At 37.0% G+C, this 10,708-nt stretch overlaps 1 protein-coding gene across 3 annotated transcripts in view; it reads right to left on the bottom strand.

Moving 5' to 3' along the window:
- Positions 1 to 4,007: 4,007 nt before the first annotated feature.
- Positions 4,008 to 10,708, bottom strand: part of LOC118439697 (uncharacterized) — a 32,060-nt gene continuing 25,359 nt past the window's right edge. Inside the window, exons 1-4 of one of the 3 annotated variants that reach the window (XM_085664921.1) lie at positions 8,092 to 8,903; positions 6,842 to 7,176; positions 6,318 to 6,592; positions 4,008 to 6,186 (exon numbers count right to left, since the gene is read on the bottom strand). In XM_085664921.1, the coding sequence (XP_085521047.1) occupies positions 5,430 to 6,186; positions 6,318 to 6,592; positions 6,842 to 7,176; positions 8,092 to 8,320 (1,596 nt within the window). In that variant the 5' untranslated portion in view covers positions 8,321 to 8,903 and the 3' untranslated portion in view covers positions 4,008 to 5,429. Of the gene's footprint in view, positions 6,187 to 6,317; positions 6,593 to 6,841; positions 7,177 to 8,091; positions 8,904 to 9,453; positions 9,598 to 10,708 lie in introns of those variants that run through there. The other 2 variants (XM_035861653.2, XM_085664920.1) reach the window with 2 other exon arrangements.

The raw sequence follows: 10,708 nt of genomic DNA, 5'->3' as shown, positions 1-10,708 counted from the left end.
TTCATTCGATTCTAGCGGCTAGTAGCTCAGCTAGTAGCGCGACTAGTAGCGCGACTTACCGACTATCTAGCCTACGATCGATTTTCCAGAACTTGTATTGGAAAGTAGCTACGCAATAGGTGCTGGCCCAGCGTGAGGAGGATACTATTCCTTTGAGATGTGCACCTTTTCTCTTCTCCTCTCTTCTCCTTTCTTCTCTTCTCTTCTCTTTTGTTTCTTCTTCTTCTCCTTCTTCTTCTTACTTTCTCCTCCTCTTCCTCCTCTTTCCTTGTCATCTAACGGGAATTTCTTCGATCCTGTCGTATCTTCAAGACTACCGGCACCCATTCTCTCTTTCTTTCTTTCTTTCTTTCTCTTTCTCTCTCTTTCTCTCTCTCTCTCTCTCTTTTTCTTTCTCTGTCTATCTGTTTGTCTGTCTCACTCTCTCTCCCTCTCCCTCTTTTTCTCTATCTATCTCTTTCTCTTTACGCAAGCTCGGACTCACGGATTACATAGCACTAGATTATGTCACGCATAAGCCTAGCGGGTTTCTCGCAATCGCATTCGATCGTACACGCATTTATATTCGCCAATATTAGATACGCCTACGTTGTAACTTTTCACATTTGTTTATTATAGAATACAGAAATTATTATGAGAAAATAGTATCGAAATGAAGATTATCCCTTTAATTGAAGGCGTTATCGAGACGATAAAGATTGTCGTAAATTTTTTATCCTCCCGTGTTATAAAAAGAGATTAAAGTCGAGGACGATTTCGTCGTCCTGAAATCGTCAAGCTCATAAATTAAATTTCCCTTACATAAAGGTAATATAAATGATGGTCGTGAGTCTTTTGCGTCAGCGTAGGTGTCACCATTTCCTTTTTCGGTATCGCTTCACTTTGTAACGATTTTCCGATCGAACTCGCCGAACGAAGGACACGAGATTCCTTACATACAGTGTTTCTTGACAGCGAAGAAGTTGCGTTATAATATTATAAAGATTGCTTTGGAAACTTCAAAGAGCGAGACGAAGAGAAATAGAGAAAGATAAAGAGAGAGAGAGAGAGAGAGAGAAAGAGAGAGAGATAAAGAGATAAAGTAAACGACCATTTAATAAATTATTAATAAGTACCAATTAAGATTCGTGTCCGTTAATAGGTGCTCTTATTCTTGGAAAAACGAACCACACTGTTAACTATGTTGGCCTAACTAACCAACAGGAAGGCAAATGGGATAGAGGAGAGCGAAAGGGTAAATCAACATTTTGCTTTTACCCGTATACGCTCTTTATGAAGCATGGCGATTAACGTACGTCTCGGGTAATTTGAATAAACAAGGTCTCTTTATAAAAGTGAAGCCGACGGTTTTATTCGACTAACACTTTTCCTGCTTTCCTTGGGCTGTCTTTGCCGTTCTTTTCATCGTCTATCCGCTCAAGCATAAGCGTACGAAGCGGAAAGTTCGCTCGTTAAGATGCTCGAACCAAAGGATATCTGACACGGATGCGTTTCTACTTCGTTATCTCTGTTCTATGATAGTAGAGAGAAATAAAAAATGCGAAAGTAAAGAATCTTACATTATATCATTCGTCAAAATCTTTGATTTTAATCTGGAATATATGTATCTTTTAATAATTCGTTTCTTATAATAAATTAGATATTCGAAATTTTTTAATATAATTATGTTAAATTAAATGTATTTTATTTTAATAATTATTGTAATTATTCGTAAACAAGTGCTCCATTCTCTTTTAATTTTCCAAGAGATTCGTTAGTTTCACTTCACGTATTCCATCACCGGATTTACACTTGTCAGCTTCCCTCTTTACTCAGATGCTTCAAGGAAATACGAAAAATAAGGGACTCTAAATGAAAGACAACTTGTGTACTTGACACTCGGTCGTCGTTCGTCGTGTGCAACGCTCGAGTACCTCCGACATTACTAGCAGTACCACCGGTACCATACCAGTCAACCGTCTCGTAGATCAGGACAAAAAGCTTGTCAGGGAAGAAGATGTTATCCGAGTTGTAGGGAATAAGAAGAAGAACGACGACGACAACTACAACGACAACTACAACTACGACGGCTACGATCTTGTCTCGTAGAAAAGGATACGAGAAGACATCAGGATGCGGGGGTGTTCGGTTACCCTGTACTCGATACACGAGAATATACGAGCCTGTTTGGTCCCTTTAAACTTGGTGCCGCAAATACTCCATTTCTTTCATCGTTTTTCCAGAATGAAAATTCTTTAGAATTCGATACGCGTTAGTAGTCTCCTGTTCGCATTGAAAGACGACATCTATATTGAATCACTTAGAAAAGCACTAGATTGCATCTTTTGTATCGACCATATATAGAAAGACCTTTCATTCAAAGGTTAATATTAATTTTACATTTATTTTTCTCCCAAGTAGAACGCGTTATATACCTTTCTCACGATTGATCAAACGTATCGTCTTAATTTTATTCGTTCTACTTCTACAACACGTCTAACGTCTATTACCTGTTCCCATTGTCCTTTTCTAAATACGTAGGAAAGTGTACTATGTTGCTTCTTTAATATAACATAACATCGTTATAGGAGTATAATTAATAAATATTCCCGTGATAAATGTCCTGATTTATATATTATATATATAAATAAATATATATATATATTATATATATATTATATATATATATATATATATATATATATACTCGGAGAGTGTACATGGAGCCAGACAGATACAGGAGAAAGCAACAATATGTAACCGCTAGATATCAAACGATAGGCTCGTGAACATTCAACGATCTATTTCTTCGAGATATTCATGAATAAAACGTGAACGCTTCACTTCAATACTTCATTTTTGCAAGTCATAATTTAAACGTTTTGAATTTGTCCGTCGTAAAAACCTTCCCTTTCATAAATGTTTTTCTCTCTTATAAAAAACGAGCGAGATTAAATCTTCAGAAGAAAAAAGAAAAAAAAATATGAAAAATTCGAAGTTTTTATGAACAATTTCGGAAACAAATAAATATATATATATATATATATATATATATATATAATTTCATAAAGATTCATATTTTGAATCAAGATTAAACAGATTATAAACATTTTTAAATCAAAGGGAAACAACAAAACGGAGAGACCTGAATTTCGTAATCGCGAAGAAAAGAGATTCTTTTTCAAAGAAGAAATCAACGAGGAATTGAGAGAGAGAGAGAGAGAGAGAGAGAGAGAGAGAAATAGAAATAAGACAAAGAACGAAGATAAAATAAGAGAAAACGAGAGAAAAAGAGAGAAAGGAAGAGAGAGAGAGAGAGAGAGAGAGAGTGAGAGAGAAGGGAGGGCACTGGGATATTTGCATTTTAATTTGCATATTAAAACATGCCTCGTCGATCGGTGGACCAGGGCTGCGAAATACGATAGTCTACACTCTGCGCCCGTCGCATTAACGTTATAAACGTGAGTTACACGACCGCAAGGCAACCCGACGGCCATGAAATCGTTCACGCATGCCGATCTTGAAATATGCACCCGTGGACCAAGATTATCGTGCCTCGATAGCGTCGTTGTCTCAGATCGATACAACGTAGATCGATCCTTTGCCGATTTTGTGTATCATTTTAAGACTTTTGCCTTGATATTTACATTTTCTTCTCTCTCTCTCTCTCTCTCTCTCTCTCACTCTGTATCTATCTATCTATCTATCTATCTATCTATCTATCTATCTATCTATCTATCTATCTATCTATCTATCTATCTATTTCTATTTCTCTATCATTCTTTTGTACATACTCTAATTATATTTCAAAAGAACTATGATACTTACAACATCTGTCGCGAGTTATTCCCATCATGAGAAACGATCTCATCTTATTGTCGCGATGCAATCTAATTAAGGGTTTCTTAAGTCATTGTATTGTACATCATTAAGATCAGTTGGAACATAGTAAAAAGAGAAAGTGGAATGTGATTAGAAAAAAAAAAGAAAAAAAGAAAAAAAGAAAGGAAGGAAAGAAGGATCGGATAGATGATTGTGATAAAAATCGTTATTATTTTTTTCTTCGATATATCCTCTATGCACGGAATATACACAAAACATACAAATATTACAGTAATATTACAGCATTCGTGTATGCGCGTACGTAGGAGAGAGGAACATCGAATTAGAGAAGATTACACATTTCTTCTGAGCTTTTCGATGCATGCATTCTCTCTCTCTCTCTCTCTCTCTTTCTCTCTCACTCTCTCTCTTTCTTGTATCTTCCCGCCGGGCTTTTTCCTCTCCCCACCTTTCCTTCGACCTCCGTTCCTCTTTCTCTTTCTCTTTCTCTCTTTCTTTTCTCTGTTCTCTTCTCTTCTTCTTCTTCTTTTTCATCTTCTTCTTCGTCTTCTTATTCACCCGGTATATTTTTTCATTTCTCACTTTTTTCCACAATCTCCGTTCTAACGCTTCATCATACGAGGGTTGGCAGTTTCCTCGAAGCGCTTCAAATTGTGATTCTAGATGAAGACCGAACAACCAAGATGGGCCTTCCTTCGTAAAGGTATACGTTTGAAGGAGCAAGCCAATCGCGAGTCGTCACGCGATACTTCGCTTCGTAAGTACTTTCAATCGAGCAGCACGAACCAGAAGAAGAGAGGAAGCGAACATTCATCGAGCATGACGAGTTAATAGATTAATTGTCACCCTTGCTCGATCTTCTTCGATTCGATTTCTTTCTTTCCTATTTTCATTTAATACTTTTTCTTTTTTTTTTTTGTGCTGAAGATCTCTCTCCCCAACGAACTTCGATGAACGTTCGTCCTTTTAAAAAAGATCGTCTTTAATTAATCGAAAATAAAGATAAATAAAAAAGAAAAAATTAATGCAAACAGGTATTTCGAAGATCGTATCAATTACTTTCGTTTTTTTCCTTATATTTTTTTTCTTTCAACTGTTTCCCAAGAATTCATTAGATTACATTTCGTATAGGACAAGGAATTCCCATAAACACACGCAACTATGTTATTTTCATTGAACTCGAGTCTGAGGTAGTTTCGACGACAGTATCGCCGTAATACCGGAAGCCAGATTGCGAAAGCCATCTTCGGAGAAAACCGCTATATCCGTTGCTCGTCCGCGAGTCTGTAATTACTGGATGATTTTCTTCGGTCAATGGCCTTGCAAATCTTTCCTGTTCGGTCCTCTCGTCGAGGATGTCCACGTTCGAACAGCCTTCTCATTGAAGATTCAATCTCACAATTAATTCTTTCTTTCTTTTTTCATTTTTTTTTGTTTTTTCCTCTTTCTCTCTCTCTCTCTCTCTCTCTCTCTCTATTTCATCCTTCTAAGTTTTCTTCTTTTTTCAACGTTATGGTTAATCTTCGACGAGCTTGCTCTTCTGCACATTCTTCTTTGAATGAGAAGAAGAAGAAAAAGAAGAAGGAAATGTTGTAACGTGAGTATTCTCAACAAACAGTGTTATAAATTCCCTCTTCGTCTACGGTATTCGTACTTGTTGAAACATCAGATACTTCCGATCGTGTTAAAGCCAACTTGACGTAACCTCTGTCTTTCTCCCTGGTACCACTACCACCACCACTACATTGCTGATTTTTACTTGGTGGAGGAGGCGGTGGTTTCTCTTCCGGAGAATCACGAAGTATTTTTCTGTTCGGTGGTTCACAAATCTCAGCGTAGATATCTTCCGTTCTTGGTGGTGGTGTTGGTGGCAATGGTGTTAGACTATCTCTGACCTTGGAATAAGGAGGATCGGCCTCAGCCTGGGATTGAATCTCTAGCACACTCGTTGAGATCGATCTTTGAACCTGATGCCTCGAAGACGGTGATGCATGCATGAGATTTGTTTCCGACTCGAGACTCGCGTATCTCTCCGGTGATCTCATACCAATTTCCGGTCTAACGGCAAAGGTGAAGGACGCTGACTTTTTCGCTGGATTCCGGCTTCTACCACCTTGGGCTATCCTCGAGATTTTGTCGAGAAAGCTGTGATTGTTACCGGTACTAAGGTTTCTCCCGTTGCTACGATCTCGTATCGTGCTTCTCTTTATATGTTCTAAACTTTCTTTAAGACTCTGAAGTATCGGTTTAGGTTCAGGTTTAGATTTAATTTCCTTCAAGTGAAGTTCCTTCAATTGGCCACCATTGATGCAAGGTTTTGGTGGTGCCACTCGAGGCTCCGTTGCTCTCTGATCCAATGCTCTTCTGTAATCAGGATAAAAAATGTGCGATTTCTCGGAAATATTTTCATTAGAATTATTGCATGATGATGATCACGTCCTTATGTAAAACGTCAAATAAAATATAATAATATTTATATATGTCTTAAAAATTACCTGCATGCCGATAATAATCGTTGCATTTTCGGAGACGCCAATAGCCTTGCTTCGGAAGGACATCCTAATCGTGCTCTTTTCACTCTTGGCGCAGTTGGACCGGTAGCTACGAGTTCTAATAATTCCGGTACCGTAGAATTTGGCAAAGGTCTTTCAGGCATCAGTGGTACTGCACAGCCTAATACTATTGGTCCTCTTGTCGCACCTTCCAATTGCATCAATCCACTATAATCTCGTGGTAATGGTATTGGTAAAGGCCCTGCGACTAGACGTACCTATGAAACAGAACAAAATGATATTAACATTGTATCAATTGTACATACTTTTATCAATTAAAATTTGAAATTTAATAGAAAAAAGGATCCCTTGTTCAATCACGACATTTAACAATTTTGTTAATATTTTTTTCTTTCTTCATTACACGAATTACGTCGAACAAATCTTAATGTCTATGAACTTGTATTACATTAATTTGAAATATATTTCTGTCTTATTAGCATAGGAAATCTACGAAAAAAGTTTACTCTAAGTGGTAGGTCTCTCCTAGCGAGCTGATGAACTCTGTAAAGGACCGCGTCGCTTCCAGTATCAAGGGTTCCACTTTGACAAGTGGCATAAAACTCGCCTCTCGCCGAAAGCGGAGCAAATAGCTCGTGCCCATGAGAATCTAGACACTGAGCGTACTGATCTCTCTCCGACGATCTTGAGCTCTTTCCATCCGGAATGCCAGTTATTACGCCGGATATGCCGCTGTTGGAGACCGGAGCTCGTCTAGTGTCTTGAAAAACGGCGGTTAATCGGAGCACTTCGCCAGCTCGTACGGTGGTCTTCGTATAATGTGCTCGCAAATTCCCATTTTCTGCGGGCAAAATAACAATTCACATCGTTTTCCGATAAGGCAAATGCACCATGAAAAGAAAAATTCATATACGTATAGTACGTTGTAATTCGGTCTTCGATTAACTTTGATATTTACTTCGGACGATGATACTTTACACGTTGATAATAAAGTACTCAGAAAAAAACGGTGAAAAAGAAAATTATTTATCAACATTCACCAACTAAGCCATAACAATATATATACTGATGATATCATCGAACAAGAAACTTTAAATTCCTCGATATACGTAAAGAAAACATAAACAAAACGTAAAACTAGAGACAATAAATAAGTCTGAGATTAGTACAACGAAGTTCTTTGATAATTAAGGACGCTTGGAATAGATCGACCGTTCCTAATTTTTGCTTGTACATACTATTTTACTCGTGAGTGTGCAAGAAAGAGAGAGAGAGAAAGAGAAAAGCAAAGAGACGGAAGAAGAACAGAGAGCAATTAACGGCAATAAACGCGCACGTAAGCGACGTGATAACGGACATCGAGACGACACCGAGCGAGAGTCGCTGAACTATAGTATGTACATGAACAGCAGCCACAAGAATATGCTCCACGCCCAACTACGCAACATCCAAGAAAATAACTTAAGGCGCACGCGACGTGAATTACATATACATATATTCTAGCTAAAATTAATTATAAATATTAGAATATTCTCTTGGTTTCTCTTTTTTCTTTTTTTTCTTTTTTACTCTTTTATCCACCTTTTAACATTTTATGAAAATAATTAAAATTATATTACGTACATGTATATACGTAAATCCATATATGCCGTAAAACGTATAATAATTTACTTTATAAAATATTTCTATAAACGATGAAATTAATTATACGTTAATAATTTTATCAATAAAAAAAAAATGTTACAACATTACGTACCAAGGAAAACTGACTGTAAAAGAAGAGTATCGCATACACTTAGAAAATCTTTAACCACAGAGAAGAGGCACGAAACCCTTGGATTTTCCAATAATCCATAAAATGTTCTAATAGTTAATGGCATGTAACACGAGTCGTGCGTATCGTAAGAAATAAGGACTGAGAAAGAACGGCTTTCACCGTACTCGCCGCCAACACAACACACCGGCGTAACGTAATAGAGGTACATGCTGATGGTGCCGGCTCGCCTACATTTAAAAGCAAACTGACTATATGGAAAGGTAAGATAGAAAAAGAAGAAGAAGAGGAGGAGGAGGAGGAGGAGGAGGAGGAAGAGGAAGAAAAGGAAGAAGAAAAAGAAGAAGGGCTAGGAAGGGAAGAGAATAGAAGGGAATGAACGAGGTAAGTCGCATTACAGACACATTGACATTCATGTCACGGCCAGTCGCTGCACCCAAGAAAATAATAGGCTCCTTTGGGACGACGTGCGTGCAGCTAGCCGCATTGTCGCGTCTACGCGGACGCGTAGACGAGAAAGTGAGTACACCTTGACTGTCCTGTCTTGTTCTATCCCAAGTCCTGTCCTGTCTTATCCTATCGACGACGACATGCTTACGACGTACGTCTCTGATCCAGACGCGTGCCTCTCTCTCTCTCTCTCTCTCTGTTTCTTTTTCTCTTTCTTTTTACCTCTTTTAGATCTTTCTACTTTCCTCGAACACATTGACACACCTTTTACGCGAGCTGTCTACGAAATCGACATTTAAATCTAACAGATAGAACTTCCCTTTTCTCGATTACGTTCTTCGTTGTCAGGTTTAACAAGTTCAATATGGTCTCACATAATTTGATATTCAAATTAACTTTACTAGCGAGTTCTTCGTTTAATTAATTGTTCAATATAATAAACGACGAGATATATTTTAAAAATTTATATAGGCAATCGAAGAGATAAAGTTTCTTTTTTTTTATTTTTTTTTTTTTCATTTAATAAATTATTAATATGGACTTGGTTGGTTGATAAATTAAAATAAAAGACTCTTTTCAAATAATCATATTACACACGAGTCATCCTGTATAACTGGCATGTTTAAATGTACTTTCAACGTTTCGATAGTTCAATGTAATAGTTCTATCAGTAACTATATAATAGATGAGAGTATTATCGGTAAGCGAATTTTATTCTTTGATAGATAGAAAAAGAAAGAAAAAGAGAGAGAGAGAGAGAGAGAGAGAGAAAATGATATTTCTCTTTTCCTCTGGCATTGGTAAGCGCCGAGAGAGTAAGTACCTACAGGGTAATCGCTCTATCCGTAGGAGGATTAATTTGCGAGTGTCGCCTGTTAAATCACGCTGACTTACCCATCTTCGAGTGCGTGAGCGTGTAAGCTCTGAGCGGCTTTGCGAGTAGAAAAGCCGGCACACCGGCTCGGACCAAAGCGCCGACTCTTCTGTAGACACGCGCGTTTCCAGTACCGCTGCTGTTTGACACGACCGAAAACCAGCCTGCAACAGACACGTCGAATCGTCATTCCTACGAATATTAATTAATAATAGATGATCCGAACGTTCGTTCGTTCATTCATTCGATATCCATCGTTGAAATCTATTTCGATCGCCAAGATGAATATAACGATAAATAAAACAGATAAAGAATATACACGATTAGAGTACTTTTAACAAATTTCTATGAATTACGCGTGAAGTATATATATATTTTTCTTTTTTTTTTTTTTTTTTTTTTTCTTAATCTTAAAACTTGTACAACATAAACGTGTAGTAAGTAAATAAGTTATTTATATAAAACAAGATTGGAGACATCTTGTCATAGAGGGGATAATTTATATAATATAGAAAAGATACGATATTATTTAGATACTGGATCTAAGCATATAATCAAGAAACAGATTGAATCACGTTTGATTCTCGAAGGAAGTCGAGAAATATATATACATATATACATATATATATATGTACATATGTATTTAACGTTACTAAGTATACACATGTACGCATTACGTGTATCTATCTCAACGAGGTTCTAAATGTGAGAACACGTTTCGGTTTTAAATTCTGTACTTTTCACGACAAAGAACGAAGAAAAAACGAAAAGAAACGATTACTGGTCTCATAAAATCAACGTGATTCGTGATGGAGACCATTAAATACGCGCAACTGTGACAGCGCACGGCGACTAATAATCCTTTGCGAAATCACAATGTCAATTTGACCCACTTTACGTGGTAATACACAGCACTTCGCGTACTTAGTTCGTTTCGTTTGCCAAGAGAGTCGGAAACGTTTTTAAGAGTGGACGAACTTAAACGAGTAACAACTCCATTTTCATAACTAATTTCATGAATATTAAGCTTGTGAATTTATCATATGTCTTCATTCTCGTAGAAATCGTCAACTATCATGTTAATTATTGCAAATTGCAGAAGAAAGGACTCATTTTCAACGGACGTATCGTTACTTTCTTTCATTCTTTCGTCCTTTTTTTTCATATATATATATATATATATATATATATATATATATATATACATATATGTATGTATGTATATATATATCTGACTTCTCTACTTTTCTCTTTTTTCTTTCAAACTTCTCTCTA

This window comes from Vespa mandarinia, chromosome 2 (genome assembly GCF_050613455.1).
Source record: "Vespa mandarinia isolate Hongniang chromosome 2, ASM5061345v1, whole genome shotgun sequence".
NCBI classification, from domain to species: domain Eukaryota; kingdom Metazoa; phylum Arthropoda; class Insecta; order Hymenoptera; family Vespidae; genus Vespa; species Vespa mandarinia.
The sequence above is the reverse complement of the archived record's forward strand: the minus strand, read 5'-3'. Positions and strand labels throughout refer to the sequence as shown.